General features: G+C 35.9%; 3 protein-coding genes across 3 annotated transcripts; all 3 read right to left on the bottom strand.

Moving 5' to 3' along the window:
- Positions 1 to 3,735: 3,735 nt before the first annotated feature.
- Positions 3,736 to 9,912, bottom strand: LOC143922226 (kelch-like protein 28). The gene is made up of 11 exons (XM_077445442.1): positions 9,786 to 9,912; positions 6,800 to 6,967; positions 6,570 to 6,724; positions 6,284 to 6,489; positions 5,996 to 6,193; positions 5,588 to 5,761; positions 5,359 to 5,499; positions 4,923 to 5,095; positions 4,632 to 4,842; positions 4,259 to 4,454; positions 3,736 to 4,164 (listed from the first exon to the last, which is right to left on the bottom strand). Exons 1-11 carry the CDS (start codon positions 9,854 to 9,856, stop codon positions 4,028 to 4,030), a joined length of 1,830 nt encoding a protein of 609 aa, XP_077301568.1. The 5' UTR covers positions 9,857 to 9,912; the 3' UTR covers positions 3,736 to 4,027.
- A 1,267-nt stretch (positions 9,913 to 11,179) lies between these two features.
- On the bottom strand, positions 11,180 to 17,356 carry LOC143922217 (kelch-like protein 28). Its single transcript, XM_077445433.1, has 11 exons — positions 17,237 to 17,356; positions 14,243 to 14,410; positions 14,013 to 14,167; positions 13,727 to 13,932; positions 13,439 to 13,636; positions 13,031 to 13,204; positions 12,802 to 12,942; positions 12,366 to 12,538; positions 12,075 to 12,285; positions 11,702 to 11,897; positions 11,180 to 11,607 (listed from the first exon to the last, which is right to left on the bottom strand). Exons 1-11 carry the CDS (start codon positions 17,305 to 17,307, stop codon positions 11,471 to 11,473), a joined length of 1,830 nt encoding a protein of 609 aa, XP_077301559.1. The 5' UTR covers positions 17,308 to 17,356; the 3' UTR covers positions 11,180 to 11,470.
- Positions 17,357 to 18,629: 1,273 nt separating this feature from the next.
- LOC143922215 (kelch-like protein 28) lies at positions 18,630 to 24,803 on the bottom strand. The gene is made up of 11 exons (XM_077445431.1): positions 24,684 to 24,803; positions 21,694 to 21,861; positions 21,464 to 21,618; positions 21,178 to 21,383; positions 20,890 to 21,087; positions 20,482 to 20,655; positions 20,253 to 20,393; positions 19,817 to 19,989; positions 19,526 to 19,736; positions 19,153 to 19,348; positions 18,630 to 19,058 (listed from the first exon to the last, which is right to left on the bottom strand). The coding sequence occupies exons 1-11, from the start codon at positions 24,752 to 24,754 to the stop codon at positions 18,922 to 18,924; spliced, it is 1,830 nt and encodes a 609-aa protein (XP_077301557.1). The 5' UTR covers positions 24,755 to 24,803; the 3' UTR covers positions 18,630 to 18,921.
- Between the last annotated feature and the right edge of the window lie 197 nt (positions 24,804 to 25,000).

The raw sequence follows: 25,000 nt of genomic DNA, 5'->3' as shown, positions 1-25,000 counted from the left end.
ATACACACATACACAAACACACACACATACATACATACATACATGCATGCAAACATGCATGCATACATACAAACATACATACGTACACACATACATACATGCATACACACACACACATACACACATACATAATACACACATACACACGTGCAAACATACAAACACACGAATACACACATACATAATACACACATACACAAACACACACACACACATACATACATGCATGCATACATACAAACATACACACATACATAATACACACATGCATACATACATACAAACACACATGCATACATACACACACACACATACACACATATATAATACACACATACACACATGCAAACATACAAACACACGAATACACACATACATAATACACACATACACAAACACACACACATACATACATGCATGCATACAAACATACATACATACGTACATACATACATACATACATACATGCATACACAAACACACATACACACATACATAATACACACATATACACATGCATACATACACACACACACAAACACACATAAACACATACATACATGCATGCATACAAACATACATACATACGTACATACATACAAACAAACATACATGCATGCATACATACAAACACACAAATACACACATGCATACATACACACACACACATACACACATACATAATACACACATACACACATGCAAACATACAAACACACGAATACACACATACATAATACACACATACACAAACACACACATATACATACATGCATGCATACAAACATACATACATACGTACATACATACATACATACATACATGCATACACAAACACACACACACACATACATACATACATGCATACATACATGCATGCATACATACAAACATACATTCGTACATACATACAAACATGCATACACACACACACATACACACATGCAAAAATACAAACACAAGAATTTACACAAACATACATACATGCATACATACATGCATGCATACATACAAACATACATACGGACATACATACACACATGCATACACACACACACATACACACATACACACATGCAAACATACAAACACAAGAATACACACATACATACATACATGCATACATACATGCATGCATACATACATACAAACATACATGCATACATACATACACACATACATAATACACACATGCATACATACACACACACAAACACACACAAATACACACATACATGCATGCATACATACATACATGCATGCATACAAACAAACATACATACATACATACATACATGCATACACATACACACATACACATATACATAATACACACATACACACATGCATACATACACACACAAATACACACATACATAATACTCACATAAACAAACACACACACAAATACATACATGCATGCATACATACATACAAACATACATACATACATACATACATACATTCATGCATGCATACATACATACATACATACGTACATACATACATACAGACATACATACATACATGCATGCATACATACAAACACACACATACACACATACATAATACACACATACACACACACACACACACAAATACGCACATACACAAACACACACACATACATACATACATGCATACATACATGCATGCATACATACAAACATACATACATACATAAATACATACATGCATACACACACACACATACACACATACACACATGCAAACATACAAACACAAGAATACACACATACATACATACATGCATACATACATGCATGCATACATACATACATACAAACATACAGGCATACATACATACACACATACATTATACACACATGCATACATACATACATACATACATACATGCATACACACACACACATACACACATACATAATACACACATACACACATGCAAACATACAAACACACGAATACACACATACATAATACACACATACACAAACACACACACACACATACATACATGCATGCATACATACATACATACACACATACATAATACACACATGCATACATACATACATACATGCATGCATACATACAAACATACATACGTACCTAAACTAACCTAACCTTACCTAACCTAACCTAACCTAACCTAACCTAACCGAACCTAACCTAACCTAACCTAACCTAACCTAACCTAACCTAACCTAACCTAACCTAACCTAACCTATACATAAACACACACACACATACATACATGCATGCATACATACTTACATACATTCATGCATGCATACATACAAACACACAATTACACACATGCATACATACACACACACACATACACACATACATAATACACACATACACAAACACACACAAATACATACATACATGCATGCATACATACATACATACATACATACATGCATGCATACATACAAACATACATACGTACATACATACATGCATAAACACACATACACAAACATAATACACACATACACACATGCATACATACACACATACGAACACACAAATACACACATGCAAACATACACACACAAATACACACATACATAATACACACATACACAAACACACACACATACATACATACGTACATACAAACAAACATACATACATACATGCATACACACACACACAAAAACACATACATAATACACACATATACAAATGCATACATACACACACACAAATACACACATACACGAACACACACACATACATACATACATACATACATACAAACATACTTACATACATGCATACACACACACACACATACATACATGTTTTGTCCAGAATCGTGGCATAATTGAATGCATATTATTGCTCTTGCGATGAATTTCGTTTACCGACTATAAAAGAGAATCACTTTTGTCTCCGTTTAAACATTTTGGAGTGCAAATACTTCTGCCGAAGAAGGTTTTTAATCTGAAAACTTAAATAAGGAAAGTTTTGGCCCAAGTGATGGCATAATTGAACGCAAAGTATGCTCCTGGTGATGAATTTCGTTTACCAACGATAACAGAGAATCACTTTTGTCTCCGTCTAAGCATTTTGGAGTGCAATTACTTCTGCCGATGAAGGTTTTTAATCTGAAAACTTAAATAAGGAAAGTTTTGGCCGAAGTCGTGGCAAAATTGAACGCAAAGTATACTCCTGGTGATGAATTTCGTTTACCAACGATAAAAGAGAATCGCTTTTGTCACCGTTTAAGCATTTTGGAGTGCAATTACTTATGCCGATGAAGGTTTTTAATCTGAAAACTTAAATAAGGAAAGTTTTGTCCAGAATCGTGGCATAATTGAATGCATATTATTGCTCTTGCGATGAATTTCGTTTACCAACGATAAAAGAGAATCACTTTTGTCTCCGTCTAAACATTTTGGAGTGCAATTACTTCTGCCGATGAAGGTTTTTACCTTGCGATGAATTTCGTTTAATGTCCAATAAAACTCATGGATGTACAAAAATACCTAGTTTATAAGTTTTTACGTCTTATTTTGTTGAGAGAAAATGATTAGGTGTTTGATGTTTGAAGTTGTGCAAAAAACTGGTTAACTGAATTGTTTTTGAAATGAAAAGGTAGCTCGGGTTCACCGGATACTTACTTAACTTAAAAAAATGATGACCATTATTTTCATTGATTGATTGAGTTTCCACTCGTGATCACATTAATAACAAAACGTTTATTAAAATAAGATGAAATAAATAAAAACACTCTTTTCATTTGAGAAAAAAATATATTTGTGACATTATATTTACAAATATAGAACAGGATGAACTGTTAATAGTTTTCATGAAATAAAGAATGTGTACAAATAATTCCACATATATGTACTTACATATGTACATACATATATAATATAATAAATAAAAATGGAAATGCAAAACAAAAATCCTGTTTTAAGCCAACAGTGTTACCATTAAAAGGAAAACATTATATGTACATAATATTAAACAAGTTATGCATTTAAACAAGTTACTACTCATTTGAATTCAAGTTTCATTTTCATTATTAAACATTAAAACCAGTCAGTAAATGCATCGGTGCAATTAGCATATTAAAATCGGATCGTTTCGTTGAAATGGATCCAATAATCGTCCACGAGTCTCTATCGGGGCTGTATTCTAGCACCGACAAGTGATTACCTCCTGAAATAAATATGTATTAAATATTAATCACTTGCATACAAAAAACACACACACACACACAATAATGGTTGTTACAAAATCAAAATCAACTCACCGACGCAAACAATTTTATCGTCGTGGACGATAGCCTTATGCCCAAACCGTGCTTCAGGGAGACTAGCAACATATGTCCAGGTTTGAGCCTCCGGGTCATACCGTTCTACCGAGTCGTGTGTACTATTGCTATTGCTATTGCTGATAATATCGCAGGTGCCGCCAATTGCGTAGATATAACCTCCCAATGCAACAGCCTACAAAGTGAAACAGACTGAATATAACGATATATAATATATGTATGTATGTATGTACAATATTCAAAATTCAATTTTTCTCAATGATGACAATACAATACAATACAATACATACAATGTAAAATGGCGATTATGTAGACATAATCGATTTCAGAAAAAAATCCTGACAATACTTACAGCAAACCGGGCTCTCTTTTCGGCCATCGGCGGAGCGGCCGTCCATCTATTCCTGGCCACATTGAAAGTTTCCATGCTATTAAGGAATACCTCTTTGTCGTTTTTTCCACCTATTGCATATATGACACCGTCTAGTGCAACGGTGTCATGGAGATGTCGGCACTCCGACATATGGGATAGATAGGCCCAGTTTCTTGTATTGACATCGTACCTTTGAAAAATCGTAAAAACTAGTTGTATTCCATTGTACAATATTAAAAAATCATCATAAATATTCACCAACCAACCAACCTATGTACACTCGTTTGTAAGTCTATGTCTTCAGTGGCAGCATTGGAACAGGGATTTTTTCCTCCTGAGATGAAAACATGGTCACCGACAACAGCGGTTGCAAAATTTTTTCTTTCATGTACCATTTGTGGAAGCGCCGTCACATCCTTTGTGGCAACATCCAAACTGTACATCTATTCAATATAAATATTATACACACGTATTATTATAACTGTATTGTTAGTAAATTTGCATACAATAAGGTAACAAAAGAAACGAGTTGCTGAATATTAATGAACTTACCTTTTGAAAAACCCAATGCCGGTATTGCAATCCCCCAAAGTAAACTTTTCAAAATATTGTTATAACAAATAGAATCTACATAAATGTTCGATTTATTGTCATTTCTTTCGTGACGGCACAAATTTAAAAGTTAAGTAATAAATTGAATAAACACCTCCTTCGATAGACCGCCAATCATTATTAAATATTGGTCTCGAAGAATGACCGTCTCGAAGGGATTATAAAATTTATTCATGTCGTAAAACGACAAACATTTCTGGAAATCTCCTCTTATTGTTTGGATTTCATTGGCAAGCTAAAAAAAAAACATTGAAAAATATACATAATTACATATACATATATCTATGTACATACATATGCATTTACATACAAACTAAACTTACTTTTGCCGAACGTTTTCCTACAATCAATATACCTCGTGTGCTCTTTCTAGGTTTTACATTTTGCAATGATAGACGTGGTCTCTTTTTTGGACTCATATTCCATTCAAGTAAATCCCACAATTGTTGACAGCATACACGATTGTAACAAAGAGGTTTCACTTCGTTTAAAATGAACTGAAACGAAACATTTATAACGTTCAGCAATTAATCGCATACCTTTTTAAATTTATTGTGCCGAGCACACATTAAAAACAAAATATTATATCAAGTAATGATTAGTACATTGTACATACATACATACATACATACATACATATGTACATATGAAAGCACATTAAGAAAGTACAGTAAGAATTACATGTAATATATGTATGTACAATATACAAAACAAATTAAAAATATTATTACCTCTTTAGATAACAGACGAAATCTAACAAATTTAAATAAAGCATTCAAATGCTGCTTCCGATTGTCCCAGTCCTTTTGAACCCACAGCTTCAAGCCTATAAACACTTGCTCTTCTGTGGTGACATTTAAATCATTCGACTGCAGCAATTCCTCCAGTTGGTCAGCTTTTATATCGAGAAACGCTCTCCCTTGAATTATCTACAATGCAGACAGACAGACAGATTTCATGAATATTAAAAAATATAAATACACATACGTATGTATGACCTAAAATTATAATATACATACGTCAACATAATTTTTAGTTGTGTAAGCTCTCGTTTTTTCTAGCAATAAGAAATAACTATAATGCTTCGCAAAATTTCCGATTAACAAGAAGTTTTCAGTATTTAATGCGCTTTCTAGGAACGACACGCAATAATCCTCAAGTTTATAGCAGTGAATGTTTGTTCGCGAAAATTCAACTAACTGGATCGCCCCAAGAGGATCCAAATCTGCAAATATTGTAAAATTTGTCATTAGTACTAATTAGTACATATGTATTAATTCGTACGAACGAAGTTTAAATTCTCACCGAGTTTGCCTCTGTAGAAGTATTCAATAGCTTTGCTCACAGTGTCCAGACGAAAATCGCCCCAATCGTCCAAGACAATTTCCTCCGGTGATGCTTCTAAACGCTCCGCCAAATAGTCGCTGTTGCACATAACAATAAACTTGTGTACATTGAATCTGCAAACAGATTAAACATAAAACCTCGAGTTAACATATGTACATAATACATTAAATATTTGAAGCAAGACTAACCTTGCAGTGCCGACAACTAGCACAGTATCGCATTGCTCCTGTTCGACATACTTCCGATACATGTATTTCGAGAAAAGGTGTGCATGCTGCACATCTATTTCGAAATCCGTTGAGTCACCAAAATTGGCACTAATTTCGGTCATATTGCTCCCGATGCTCATGTCTTTTCTAAAAATCAAATTATACAATAACAATAATATGAAAATATACCTAATAAAACAAAATTTAAAAAAGTTTTTCAAAATTTAAAGCAAAATTTAAAAAAGTGTCGATGCCCTACTAAAATTATTGTATGTATGTAGAATTAGAAACAAAGGTGATTGTTATTAGGTACTTAATTCTATGTAGATCATATATTATTGGTGGTGGTACTAAACTAAACGTTCGTTTGGGTTTGGGTTTGCCGAGTAGAATTGTTTACATAAACATCTTCAAAAATCGCCAATTTTTTAAAGGTCTAACGCGTTGCCAAAAATCACCACCAGAGATCCGAGTTCAAAAAAGTTTGTCTCACCAATATGTACTCGTATGTAGTATTTACTATGTATGTATGTATATAGGATGTTCTTCAATATTCTTCATTCTTCAATCATACACACATACATACATGCATACATACATACATGCATACATACACACACATACACAATACACACATACACAAACACACACACATACATACATGCATGCATACAAACATACATACGTACATACATAAATACATACACGCATACACACACAAATACACACATACATAATACACACATACACAAACACACACACACACATACATACATACATGCATACATACATACGTACATACATGCATACACATACACACATACATACACATACACACATACATAATACACACATGCATGCATACACACACACACACATACATGCATACATACAAACATACATACGTACATACATACATACATGCATACACACACACATACATAATACACACATACACACATGCATACATACACACATACACACACACAAATATACACATGCAAACATACACACACACAAATACACACATACGTACGTACATACATACACAAACACACACACATACATGTATGCATACATACATACAAACATACATACATACATACATGCATGCATACATACAAACATACATACGTACATACATTCATACATACATACATGCATGCATACATACAAACATACATACGTACATACATACATACATACATACATACATGCATGCATACATACAAACATACATACTTACATACATACATACATACATACATGCATACACATACACACATACATAATACACACATGCATACATACACACACACACAAATACATACATAGATGCATGCATACATACATACATACATGCATACATACAAACATACATACATGCATACACACACACATACATAATACACACATGCATACATACACACATACACACACACAAATACACACATGCAAACATACACACACACAAATACACACATACATACATGCATGCATACATACATACATACATACATACATACATACATACATACATACATGCATGCATACATACATACAAACATACATACGTACATACATACATGCATGCATACAAACAAACACACACATACACACATACATAATACACACATACACACACACACACAAACACACACATACACAAACACACACACATACATACATACATGCATACATACATGCATGCATACATACAAACATACATACGAACATACATACATACATGCATACACATACACACATACACACATGCATACATACACACACACAAATACACACATACATAATACACACATACACAAACACACACAAATACATACATACATGCATGCATACATACAAACATACATACGTACATACATACATGCATACACACACACACACATACATAATACACACATACACACATGCATACGTACACACATACACACACACAAATACACACATACACACATGCAAACATACACACACACATAGATCATGTGCCACCAAGACGAAGGGTGGACGGAAGCCCTACCGACAGTGTTACTGGGGATCCGATCGGCATGGTATCCGATAAGACCTCAATGCCACGTCAGCAGAACTGGTATATGGTCAACCGCTACGGCTACCGGGAGAGTTTCTGGCTCCACAACGAAACGGAGGACCCAACACAGCGGAACTAGCAGAGAGATTGCGGTCCCAAATGGGGCGAGGTTGAGAAACGCCAGTCCACCGCGGCGCCATGGAACAAGATCAACCTTCAGATCAACCAACAAAGACCTGCACACCAGTGATCAGGTGTTCCTGAGACACGATGCTGCCAAGGGTCCGTTACAGCCAGTGTTGAAGAAGGGACCGAAGTTCTTCACACTGAGAATTAAGGATTCCAATGTCACCGTATCGGTAGACCGCATAAAGCCGGCATACATGGAAAGCAGCGGAGAGCCCCCCAAGAAAATGCAGAACCACAGCAAGAAACTGGCCGACAAGCAACCACACGGACTGGCAGGAGAGTCCGGTGGCCAGCCCATCTGGACAGCTACATCCCGTAGTTGTCGCGACGGCTACGCAATGTCGAGACCCACAATATGTATTTACATATGACATTTTGTAAAATATCGCATCGCAATAAATAATTATAATGAGAAGACGCGCGCGCGTCCGCAGTGAAATTGAATGAATGAAAATTGAAAGGATTAAAGCGCGAGACGGAGACGGAGACGAGAAAGGAACATGCATTTCGCATTGGGTATGACAGCGCGAATGTATGAAACCGCAATCGTCCCAGCAATCGTCCCATCCCAGTGGCGAGGGGTGTTTTGGCGCGCGGAAGAGTTTTCGCAAAGTGACAGTTCGCAAACAGACAGAGTCTGCGACGCGTGACGTAAGTGAACTGAAGTGAACTCTAACGAAGCTGGTTAGTGTTAGTGTGGTATTGAATTAATATGAGAACACTCACCGGGAAGCAGAAGCAGAAGCAGAAGCAAAGGCAGAGGCAGAAGCAGAAGCAGAAGCGGAAGCGCCCGACATCGTGCGAGGCAGCGACTAGACTGACAGCGCAACTACACTATTACGCAATACACAACAACACGCTGTTCGTTGAATTCGAATTTCGAATTTCGAATTTCGAATTACGAATTTCGAGTTTTGAATCATGAATTTCGTTTCATGAACCAACGATAAAAGAGAATCACCTTTGTCTCCGTTCCGTCTAAACATTTTCGAGTGCAATTACTTCTGCCTCATCGGCAGGTTTTTAATCTGAAAACTTAAATTGAACGCAAAGTATGCTCCTGGTGATGAATTTCGCTAACCAACGATAACAGAGAATCACTTTTGTCTCCGTCTAAACATTTTGGAGTGCAATTACTTCTGTGGAAGAAGGATTTCGATCTGAATACTCAAAAAAGGAATGTTTTGTCCAGAATCGTGGCATAATTGAATGCATATTATTGCTCTTGCGATGAATTTCGTTTACCAACTATAAAAGAGAATCACTTTTGTCTCCGTTTAAACATTTTGGAGTGCAAATACTTCTGCCGAAGAAGGTTTTTAATCTGAAAACTTAAATAAGGAAAGTTTTGGCCCAAGTGATGGCATAATTGAACGCAAAGTATGCTCCTGGTGATGAATTTCGTTTACCAACGATAACAGAGAATCACTTTTGTCTCCGTCTAAACATTTTGGAGTGCAATTACTTCTGCCGATGAAGGTTTTTAATCTGAAAACTTAAATAAGGAAAGTTTTGGCCGAAGTCGTGGCAAAATTGAACGCAAAGTATACTCCTGGTGATGAATTTCGTTTACCAACGATAAAAGAGAATCGCTTTTGTCACCGTTTAAACATTTTGGAGTGCAATTACTTATGCCGATGAAGGTTTTTAATCTGAAAACTTAAATAAGGAAAGTTTTGTCCAGAATCGTGGCATAATTGAATGCATATTATTGCTCTTGCGATGAATTTCGTTTACCAACGATAAAAGAGAATCACTTTTGTCTCCGTCTAAACATTTTGGAGTGCAATTACTTCTGCCGATGAAGGTTTTTACCTTGCGATGAATTTCGTTTAATGTCCAATAAAACTCATGGATGTACAAAAATACCTAGTTTATAAGTTTTTACGTCTTATTTTGTTGAGAGAAAATGATTAGGTGTTTGATGTTTGAAGTTGTGCAAAAAACTGGTTAACTGAATTGTTTTTGAAATGAAAAGGTAGCTCGGGTTCACCGGATACTTACTTAACTTAAAAAAATGATGACCATTATTTTCATTGATTGATTGAGTTTCCACTCGTGATCACATTAATAACAAAACGTTTATTAAAATAAGATGAAATAAATAAAAACACTCTTTTCATTTGAGAAAAAAATATATTTGTGACATTATATTTACAAATATAGAACAGGATGAACTGTTAATAGTTTTCATGAAATAAAGAATGTGTACAAATAATTCCACATATATGTACTTACATATGTACATACATATATAATATAATAAATAAAAATGGAAATGCAAAACAAAAATCCTGTTTTAAGCCAACAGTGTTACCATTAAAAGGAAAACATTATATGTACATAATATTAAACAAGTTATGCATTTAAACAAGTTACTACTCATTTGAATTCAAGTTTCATTTTCATTATTAAACATTAAAACCAGTCAGTAAATGCATCGGTGCAATTAGCATATTAAAATCGGATCGTTTCGTTGAAATGGATCCAATAATCGTCCACGAGTCTCTATCGGGGCTGTATTCTAGCACCGACAAGTGATTACCTCCTGAAATAAATATGTATTAAATATTAATCACTTGCATACAAAAAACACACACACACACACAATAATGGTTGTTACAAAATCAAAATCAACTCACCGACGCAAACAATTTTATCGTCGTGGACGATAGCCTTATGCCCAAACCGTGCTTCAGGGAGACTAGCAACATATGTCCAGGTTTGAGCCTCCGGGTCATACCGTTCTACCGAGTCGTGTGTACTATTGCTATTGCTATTGCTGATAATATCGCAGGTGCCGCCAATTGCGTAGATATAACCTCCCAATGCAACAGCCTACAAAGTGAAACAGACTGAATATAACGATATATAATATATGTATGTATGTATGTACAATATTCAAAATTCAATTTTTCTCAATGATGACAATACAATACAATACAATACATACAATGTAAAATGGCGATTATGTAGACATAATCGATTTCAGAAAAAAATCCTGACAATACTTACAGCAAACCGGGCTCTCTTTTCGGCCATCGGCGGAGCGGCCGTCCATCTATTCCTGGCCACATTGAAAGTTTCCATGCTATTAAGGAATACCTCTTTGTCGGTTTTTCCACCTATTGCATATATGACACCGTCTAGTGCAACGGTGTCATGGAGATGTCGGCACTCCGACATATGGGATAGATAGGCCCAGTTTCTTGTATTGACATCGTACCTTTGAAAAATCGTAAAAACTAGTTGTATTCCATTGTACAATATTAAAAAATCATCATAAATATTCACCAACCAACCAACCTATGTACACTCGTTTGTAAGTCTATGTCTTCAGTGGCAGCATTGGAACAGGGATTTTTTCCTCCTGAGATGAAAACATGGTCACCGACAACAGCGGTTGCAAAATTTTTTCTTTCATGTACCATTTGTGGAAGCGCCGTCACATCCTTTGTGGCAACATCCAAACTGTACATCTATTCAATATAAATATTATACACACGTATTATTATAACTGTATTGTTAGTAAATTTGCATACAATAAGGTAACAAAAGAAACGAGTTGCTGAATATTAATGAACTTACCTTTTGAAAAACCCAATGCCGGTATTGCAATCCCCCAAAGTAAACTTTTCAAAATATTGTTATAACAAATAGAATCTACATAAATGTTCGATTTATTGTCATTTCTTTCGTGACGGCACAAATTTAAAAGTTAAGTAATAAATTGAATAAACACCTCCTTCGATAGACCGCCAATCATTATTAAATATTGGTCTCGAAGAATGACCGTCTCGAAGGGATTATAAAATTTATTCATGTCGTAAAACGACAAACATTTCTGGAAATCTCCTCTTATTGTTTGGATTTCATTGGCAAGCTAAAAAAAAAACATTGAAAAATATACATAATTACATATACATATATCTATGTACATACATATGCATTTACATACAAACTAAACTTACTTTTGCCGAACGTTTTCCTACAATCAATATACCTCGTGTGCTCTTTCTAGGTTTTACATTTTGCAATGATAGACGTGGTCTCTTTTTTGGACTCATATTCCATTCAAGTAAATCCCACAATTGTTGACAGCATACACGATTGTAACAAAGAGGTTTCACTTCGTTTAAAATGAACTGAAACGAAACATTTATAACGTTCAGCAATTAATCGCATACCTTTTTAAATTTATTGTGCCGAGCACACATTAAAAACAAAATATTATATCAAGTAATGATTAGTACATTGTACATACATACATACATACATACATACATATGTACATATGAAAGCACATTAAGAAAGTACAGTAAGAATTACATGTAATATATGTATGTACAATATACAAAACAAATTAAAAATATTATTACCTCTTTAGATAACAGACGAAATCTAACAAATTTAAATAAAGCATTCAAATGCTGCTTCCGATTGTCCCAGTCCTTTTGAACCCACAGCTTCAAGCCTATAAACACTTGCTCTTCTGTGGTGACATTTAAATCATTCGACTGCAGCAATTCCTCCAGTTGGTCAGCTTTTATATCGAGAAACGCTCTCCCTTGAATTATCTACAATGCAGACAGACAGACAGATTTCATGAATATTAAAAAATATAAATACACATACGTATGTATGACCTAAAATTATAATATACATACGTCAACATAATTTTTAGTTGTGTAAGCTCTCGTTTTTTCTAGCAATAAGAAATAACTATAATGCTTCGCAAAATTTCCGATTAACAAGAAGTTTTCAGTATTTAATGCGCTTTCTAGGAACGACACGCAATAATCCTCAAGTTTATAGCAGTGAATGTTTGTTCGCGAAAATTCAACTAACTGGATCGCCCCAAGAGGATCCAAATCTGCAAATATTGTAAAATTTGTCATTAGTACTAATTAGTACATATGTATTAATTCGTACGAACGAAGTTTAAATTCTCACCGAGTTTGCCTCTGTAGAAGTATTCAATAGCTTTGCTCACAGTGTCCAGACGAAAATCGCCCCAATCGTCCAAGACAATTTCCTCCGGTGATGCTTCTAAACGCTCCGCCAAATAGTCGCTGTTGCACATAACAATAAACTTGTGTACATTGAATCTGCAAACAGATTAAACATAAAACCTCGAGTTAACATATGTACATAATACATTAAATATTTGAAGCAAGACTAACCTTGCAGTGCCGACAACTAGCACAGTATCGCATTGCTCCTGTTCGACATACTTCCGATACATGTATTTCGAGAAAAGGTGTGCATGCTGCACATCTATTTCGAAATCCGTTGAGTCACCAAAATTGGCACTAATTTCGGTCATATTGCTCCCGATGCTCATGTCTTTTCTAAAAATCAAATTATACAATAACAATAATATGAAAATATACCTAATAAAACAAAATTTAAAAAAGTTTTTCAAAATTTAAAGCAAAATTTAAAAAAGTGTCGATGCCCTACTAAAATTATTGTATGTATGTAGAATTAGAAACAAAGGTGATTGTTATTAGGTACTTAATTCTATGTAGATCATATATTATTGGTGGTGGTACTAAACTAAACGTTCGTTTGGGTTTGGGTTTGCCGAGTAGAATTGTTTACATAAACATCTTCAAAAATCGCCAATTTTTTAAAGGTCTAACGCGTTGCCAAAAATCACCACCAGAGATCCGAGTTCAAAAAAGTTTGTCTCACCAATATGTACTCGTATGTAGTATTTACTATGTATGTATGTATATAGGATGTTCTTCAATATTCTTCATTCTTCAATCATACACACATACATACATGCATACATACATACATGCATACATACACACACATACACAATACACACATACACAAACACACACACATACATACATGCATGCATACAAACATACATACGTACATACATAAATACATACACGCATACACACACAAATACACACATACATAATACACACATACACAAACACACACACACACATACATACATACATGCATACATACATACGTACATACATGCATACACATACACACATACATACACATACACACATACATAATACACACATGCATGCATACACACACACACACATACATGCATACATACAAACATACATACGTACATACATACATACATGCATACACACACACATACATAATACACACATACACACATGCATACATACACACATACACACACACAAATATACACATGCAAACATACACACACACAAATACACACATACGTACGTACATACATACACAAACACACACACATACATGTATGCATACATACATACAAACATACATACATACATACATGCATGCATACATACAAACATACATACGTACATACATTCATACATACATACATGCATGCATACATACAAACATACATACGTACATACATACATACATACATACATACATACATGCATGCATACATACAAACATACATACTTACATACATACATACATACATACATGCATACACATACACACATACATAATACACACATGCATACATACACACACACACAAATACATACATAGATGCATGCATACATACATACATACATGCATACATACAAACATACATACATGCATACACACACACATACATAATACACACATGCATACATACACACATACACACACACAAATACACACATGCAAACATACACACACACAAATACACACATACATACATGCATGCATACATACATACAAACATACATACATACATACATACATACATACATACATGCATGCATACATACATACAAACATACATACGTACATACATACATGCATGCATACAAACAAACACACACATACACACATACATAATACACACATACACACACACACACAAACACACACATACACAAACACACACACATACATACATACATGCATACATACATGCATGCATACATACAAACATACATACGAACATACATACATACATGCATACACATACACACATACACACATGCATACATACACACACACAAATACACACATACATAATACACACATACACAAACACACACAAATACATACATACATGCATGCATACATACAAACATACATACGTACATACATACATGCATACACACACACACACATACATAATACACACATACACACATGCATACGTACACACATACACACACACAAATACACACATACACACATGCAAACATACACACACACATAGATCATGTGCCACCAAGACGAAGGGTGGACGGAAGCCCTACCGACAGTGTTACTGGGGATCCGATCGGCATGGTATCCGATAAGACCTCAATGCCACGTCAGCAGAACTGGTATATGGTCAACCGCTACGGCTACCGGGAGAGTTTCTGGCTCCACAACGAAACGGAGGACCCAACACAGCGGAACTAGCAGAGAGATTGCGGTCCCAAATGGGGCGAGGTTGAGAAACGCCAGTCCACCGCGGCGCCATGGAACAAGATCAACCTTCAGATCAACCAACAAAGACCTGCACACCAGTGATCAGGTGTTCCTGAGACACGATGCTGCCAAGGGTCCGTTACAGCCAGTGTTGAAGAAGGGACCGAAGTTCTTCACACTGAGAATTAAGGATTCCAATGTCACCGTATCGGTAGACCGCATAAAGCCGGCATACATGGAAAGCAGCGGAGAGCCCCCCAAGAAAATGCAGAACCACAGCAAGAAACTGGCCGACAAGCAACCACACGGACTGGCAGGAGAGTCCGGTGGCCAGCCCATCTGGACAGCTACATCCCGTAGTTGTCGCGACGGCTACGCAATGTCGAGACCCACAATATGTATTTACATATGACATTTTGTAAAATATCGCATCGCAATAAATAATTATAATGAGAAGACGCGCGCGCGTCCGCAGTGAAATTGAATGAATGAAAATTGAAAGGATTAAAGCGCGAGACGGAGACGGAGACGAGAAAGGAACATGCATTTCGCATTGGGTATGACAGCGCGAATGTATGAAACCGCAATCGTCCCAGCAATCGTCCCATCCCAGTGGCGAGGGGTGTTTTGGCGCGCGGAAGAGTTTTCGCAAAGTGACAGTTCGCAAACAGACAGAGTCTGCGACGCGTGACGTAAGTGAACTGAAGTGAACTCTAACGAAGCTGGTTAGTGTTAGTGTGGTATTGAATTAATATGAGAACACTCACCGGGAAGCAGAAGCAGAAGCAGAAGCAAAGGCAGAGGCAGAAGCAGAAGCAGAAGCGGAAGCGCCCGACATCGTGCGAGGCAGCGACTAGACTGACAGCGCAACTACACTATTACGCAATACACAACAACACGCTGTTCGTTGAATTCGAATTTCGAATTTCGAATTTCGAATTACGAATTTCGAGTTTTGAATCATGAATTTCGTTTCATGAACCAACGATAAAAGAGAATCACCTTTGTCTCCGTTCCGTCTAAACATTTTCGAGTGCAATTACTTCTGCCTCATCGGCAGGTTTTTAATCTGAAAACTTAAATTGAACGCAAAGTATGCTCCTGGTGATGAATTTCGCTAACCAACGATAACAGAGAATCACTTTTGTCTCCGTCTAAACATTTTGGAGTGCAATTACTTCTGTGGAAGAAGGATTTCGATCTGAATACTCAAAAAAGGAATGTTTTGTCCAGAATCGTGGCATAATTGAATGCATATTATTGCTCTTGCGATGAATTTCGTTTACCAACTATAAAAGAGAATCACTTTTGTCTCCGTTTAAACATTTTGGAGTGCAAATACTTCTGCCGAAGAAGGTTTTTAATCTGAAAACTTAAATAAGGAAAGTTTTGGCCCAAGTGATGGCATAATTGAACGCAAAGTATGCTCCTGGTGATGAATTTCGTTTACCAACGATAACAGAGAATCACTTTTGTCTCCGTCTAAACATTTTGGAGTGCAATTACTTCTGCCGATGAAGGTTTTTAATCTGAAAACTTAAATAAGGAAAGTTTTGGCCGAAGTCGTGGCAAAATTGAACGCAAAGTATACTCCTGGTGATGAATTTCGTTTACCAACGATAAAAGAGAATCGCTTTTGTCACCGTTTAAACATTTTGGAGTGCAATTACTTATGCCGATGAAGGTTTTTAATCTGAAAACTTAAATAAGGAAAGTTTTGTCCAGAATCGTGGCATAATTGAATGCATATTATTGCTCTTGCGATGAATTTCGTTTACCAACGATAAAAGAGAATCACTTTTGTCTCCGTCTAAACATTTTGGAGTGCAATTACTTCTGCCGATGAAGGTTTTTACCTTGCGATGAATTTCGTTTAATGTCCAATAAAACTCATGGATGTACAAAAATACCTAGTTTATAAGTTTTTACGTCTTATTTTGTTGAGAGAAAATGATTAGGTGTTTGATGTTTGAAGTTGTGCAAAAAACTGGTTAACTGAATTGTTTTTGAAATGAAAAGGTAGCTCGGGTTCACCGGATACTTACTTAACTTAAAAAAATGATGACCATTATTTTCATTGATTGATTGAGTTTCCACTCGTGATCACATTAATAACAAAACGTTTATTAAAATAAGATGAAATAAATAAAAACACTCTTTTCATTTGAGAAAAAAATATATTTGTGACATTATATTTACAAATATAGAACAGGATGAACTGTTAATAGTTTTCATGAAATAAAGAATGTGTACAAATAATTCCACATATATGTACTTACATATGTACATACATATATAATATAATAAATAAAAATGGAAATGCAAAACAAAAATCCTGTTTTAAGCCAACAGTGTTACCATTAAAAGGAAAACATTATATGTACATAATATTAAACAAGTTATGCATTTAAACAAGTTACTACTCATTTGAATTCAAGTTTCATTTTCATTATTAAACATTAAAACCAGTCAGTAAATGCATCGGTGCAATTAGCATATTAAAATCGGATCGTTTCGTTGAAATGGATCCAATAATCGTCCACGAGTCTCTATCGGGGCTGTATTCTAGCACCGACAAGTGATTACCTCCTGAAATAAATATGTATTAAATATTAATCACTTGCATACAAAAAACACACACACACACACAATAATGGTTGTTACAAAATCAAAATCAACTCACCGACGCAAACAATTTTATCGTCGTGGACGATAGCCTTATGCCCAAACCGTGCTTCAGGGAGACTAGCAACATATGTCCAGGTTTGAGCCTCCGGGTCATACCGTTCTACCGAGTCGTGTGTACTATTGCTATTGCTATTGCTGATAATATCGCAGGTGCCGCCAATTGCGTAGATATAACCTCCCAATGCAACAGCCTACAAAGTGAAACAGACTGAATATAACGATATATAATATATGTATGTATGTATGTACAATATTCAAAATTCAATTTTTCTCAATGATGACAATACAATACAATACAATACATACAATGTAAAATGGCGATTATGTAGACATAATCGATTTCAGAAAAAAATCCTGACAATACTTACAGCAAACCGGGCTCTCTTTTCGGCCATCGGCGGAGCGGCCGTCCATCTATTCCTGGCCACATTGAAAGTTTCCATGCTATTAAGGAATACCTCTTTGTCGTTTTTTCCACCTATTGCATATATGACACCGTCTAGTGCAACGGTGTCATGGAGATGTCGGCACTCCGACATATGGGATAGATAGGCCCAGTTTCTTGTATTGACATCGTACCTTTGAAAAATCGTAAAAACTAGTTGTATTCCATTGTACAATATTAAAAAATCATCATAAATATTCACCAACCAACCAACCTATGTACACTCGTTTGTAAGTCTATGTCTTCAGTGGCAGCATTGGAACAGGGATTTTTTCCTCCTGAGATGAAAACATGGTCACCGACAACAGCGGTTGCAAAATTTTTTCTTTCATGTACCATTTGTGGAAGCGCCGTCACATCCTTTGTGGCAACATCCAAACTGTACATCTATTCAATATAAATATTATACACACGTATTATTATAACTGTATTGTTAGTAAATTTGCATACAATAAGGTAACAAAAGAAACGAGTTGCTGAATATTAATGAACTTACCTTTTGAAAAACCCAATGCCGGTATTGCAATCCCCCAAAGTAAACTTTTCAAAATATTGTTATAACAAATAGAATCTACATAAATGTTCGATTTATTGTCATTTCTTTCGTGACGGCACAAATTTAAAAGTTAAGTAATAAATTGAATAAACACCTCCTTCGATAGACCGCCAATCATTATTAAATATTGGTCTCGAAGAATGACCGTCTCGAAGGGATTATAAAATTTATTCATGTCGTAAAACGACAAACATTTCTGGAAATCTCCTCTTATTGTTTGGATTTCATTGGCAAGCTAAAAAAAAAACATTGAAAAATATACATAATTACATATACATATATCTATGTACATACATATGCATTTACATACAAACTAAACTTACTTTTGCCGAACGTTTTCCTACAATCAATATACCTCGTGTGCTCTTTCTAGGTTTTACATTTTGCAATGATAGACGTGGTCTCTTTTTTGGACTCATATTCCATTCAAGTAAATCCCACAATTGTTGACAGCATACACGATTGTAACAAAGAGGTTTCACTTCGTTTAAAATGAACTGAAACGAAACATTTATAACGTTCAGCAATTAATCGCATACCTTTTTAAATTTATTGTGCCGAGCACACATTAAAAACAAAATATTATATCAAGTAATGATTAGTACATTGTACATACATACATACATACATACATACATATGTACATATGAAAGCACATTAAGAAAGTACAGTAAGAATTACATGTAATATATGTATGTACAATATACAAAACAAATTAAAAATATTATTACCTCTTTAGATAACAGACGAAATCTAACAAATTTAAATAAAGCATTCAAATGCTGCTTCCGATTGTCCCAGTCCTTTTGAACCCACAGCTTCAAGCCTATAAACACTTGCTCTTCTGTGGTGACATTTAAATCATTCGACTGCAGCAATTCCTCCAGTTGGTCAGCTTTTATATCGAGAAACGCTCTCCCTTGAATTATCTACAATGCAGACAGACAGACAGATTTCATGAATATTAAAAAATATAAATACACATACGTATGTATGACCTAAAATTATAATATACATACGTCAACATAATTTTTAGTTGTGTAAGCTCTCGTTTTTTCTAGCAATAAGAAATAACTATAATGCTTCGCAAAATTTCCGATTAACAAGAAGTTTTCAGTATTTAATGCGCTTTCTAGGAACGACACGCAATAATCCTCAAGTTTATAGCAGTGAATGTTTGTTCGCGAAAATTCAACTAACTGGATCGCCCCAAGAGGATCCAAATCTGCAAATATTGTAAAATTTGTCATTAGTACTAATTAGTACATATGTATTAATTCGTACGAACGAAGTTTAAATTCTCACCGAGTTTGCCTCTGTAGAAGTATTCAATAGCTTTGCTCACAGTGTCCAGACGAAAATCGCCCCAATCGTCCAAGACAATTTCCTCCGGTGATGCTTCTAAACGCTCCGCCAAATAGTCGCTGTTGCACATAACAATAAACTTGTGTACATTGAATCTGCAAACAGATTAAACATAAAACCTCGAGTTAACATATGTACATAATACATTAAATATTTGAAGCAAGACTAACCTTGCAGTGCCGACAACTAGCACAGTATCGCATTGCTCCTGTTCGACATACTTCCGATACATGTATTTCGAGAAAAGGTGTGCATGCTGCACATCTATTTCGAAATCCGTTGAGTCACCAAAATTGGCACTAATTTCGGTCATATTGATCCCGATGCTCATGTCTTTTCTAAAAATCAAATTATACAATAACAATAATATGAAAATATACCTAATAAAACAAAATTTAAAAAAGTTTTTCAAAATTTAAAGCAAAATTTAAAAAAGTGTCGATGCCCTACTAAAATTATTGTATGTATGTAGAATTAGAAACAAAGGTGATTGTTATTAGGTACTTAATTCTATGTAGATCATATATTATTGGTGGTGGTACTAAACTAAACGTTCGTTTGGGTTTGGGTTTGCCGAGTAGAATTGTTTACATAAACATCTTCAAAAATCGCCAATTTTTTAAAGGTCTAACGCGTTGCCAAAAATCACCACCAGAGATCCGAGTTCAAAAAAGTTTGTCTCACCAATATGTACTCGTATGTAGTATTTACTATGTATGTATGTATATAGGATGTTCTTCAATATTCTTCATTCTTCAATCATACACACATACATACATGCATACATACATACATGCATACATACACACACATACACAATACACACATACACAAACACACACACATACATACATGCATGCATACAAACATACATACGTACATACATAAATACATACACGCATACACACACAAATACGCACATACATAATACACACATACACAAACACACACACACACATACATACATACATGCATACATACATACGTACATACATGCATACACATACACACATACATACACATACACACATACATAATACACACATGCATGCATACACACACACACACATACATGCATACATACAAACATACATACGTACATACATACATACATGCATACACACACACATACATAATACACACATACACACATGCATACATACACACATACACACACACAAATATACACATGCAAACATACACACACACAAATACACACATACGTACGTACATACATACACAAACACACACACATACATGTATGCATACATACATACAAACATACATACATACATACATGCATGCATACATACAAACATACATACGTACATACATTCATACATACATACATGCATGCATACATACAAACATACATACGTACATACATACATACATACATACATACATGCATGCATACATACAAACATACATACTTACATACATACATACATACATACATGCATACACATACACACATACATAATACACACATGCATACATACACACACACACAAATACATACATAGATGCATGCATACATACATACATACATGCATACATACAAACATACATACATGCATACACACACACATACATAATACACACATGCATACATACACACATACACACACACAAATACACACATGCAAACATACACACACACAAATACACACATACATACATGCATGCATACATACATACATACATACATACATACATACATACATGCATGCATACATACATACAAACATACATACGTACATACATACATGCATGCATACAAACAAACACACACATACACACATACATAATACACACATACACACACACACACAAACACACACATACACAAACACACACACATACATACATACATGCATACATACATGCATGCATACATACAAACATACATACGAACATACATACATACATGCATACACATACACACATACACACATGCATACATACACACACACAAATACACACATACATAATACACACATACACAAACACACACAAATACATACATACATGCATGCATACATACAAACATACATACGTACATACATACATGCATACACACACACACACATACATAATACACACATACACACATGCATACGTACACACATACACACACACAAATACACACATACACACATGCAAACATACACACACACATAGATCATGTGCCACCAAGACGAAGGGTGGACGGAAGCCCTACCGACAGTGTTACTGGGGATCCGATCGGCATGGTATCCGATAAGACCTCAATGCCACGTCAGCAGAACTGGTATATGGTCAACCGCTACGGCTACCGGGAGAGTTTCTGGCTCCACAACGAAACGGAGGACCCAACACAGCGGAACTAGCAGAGAGATTGCGGTCCCAAATGGGGCGAGGTTGAGAAACGCCAGTCCACCGCGGCGCCATGGAACAAGATCAACCTTCAGATCAACCAACAAAGACCTGCACACCAGTGATCAGGTGTTCCTGAGACACGATGCTGCCAAGGGTCCGTTACAGCCAGTGTTGAAGAAGGGACCGAAGTTCTTCACACTGAGAATTAAGGATTCCAATGTCACCGTATCGGTAGACCGCATAAAGCCGGCATACATGGAAAGCAGCGGAGAGCCCCCCAAGAAAATGCAGAACCACAGCAAGAAACTGGCCGACAAGCAACCACACGGACTGGCAGGAGAGTCCGGTGGCCAGCCCATCTGGACAGCTACATCCCGTAGTTGTCGCGACGGCTACGCAATGTCGAGACCCACAATATGTATTTACATATGACATTTTGTAAAATATCGCATCGCAATAAATAATTATAATGAGAAGACGCGCGCGCGTCCGCAGTGAAATTGAATGAATGAAAATTGAAAGGATTAAAGCGCGAGACGGAGACGGAGACGGAGACGGAGACGAGAAAGGAACATGCATTTCGCATTGGGTATGACAGCGCGAATGTATGAAACCGCAATCGTCCCAGCAATCGTCCCATCCCAGTGGCGAGGGGTGTTTTGGCGCGCGGAAGAGTTTTCGCAAAGTGACAGTTCGCAAACAGACAGAGTCTGCGACGCGTGACGTAAGTGAACTGAAGTGAACTCTAACGAAGCTGGTTAGTGTTAGTGTGGTATTGAATTAATATGAGAACACTCACCGGGAAGCAGAAGCAGAAGCAGAAGCAAAGGCAGAGGCAGAAGCAGAAGCAGAAGCGGAAGCGCCCGACATCGTGCGAGGCAGCGACTAGACTGACAGCGCAACTACACTATTACGCAATACACAACAACACGCTGTTCGTTGAATTCGAATTTCGAATTTCGAATTTCGAATTACGAATTTCGAGTTTTGAATCATGAATTTCGTTTCATGAACCAACGATAAAAGAGAATCACCTTTGTCTCCGTTCCGTCTAAACATTTTCGAGTGCAATTACTTCTGCCTCATCGGCAGGTTTTTAATCTGAAAACTTAAATT

Source organism: Arctopsyche grandis, unplaced genomic scaffold, assembly GCF_051622035.1.
Source record: "Arctopsyche grandis isolate Sample6627 unplaced genomic scaffold, ASM5162203v2 HiC_scaffold_806, whole genome shotgun sequence".
NCBI lineage: Eukaryota > Metazoa > Arthropoda > Insecta > Trichoptera > Hydropsychidae > Arctopsyche > Arctopsyche grandis.
Note: the sequence above shows the minus strand (reverse complement) of the source record. Positions and strands in the feature narration are given on the sequence as shown.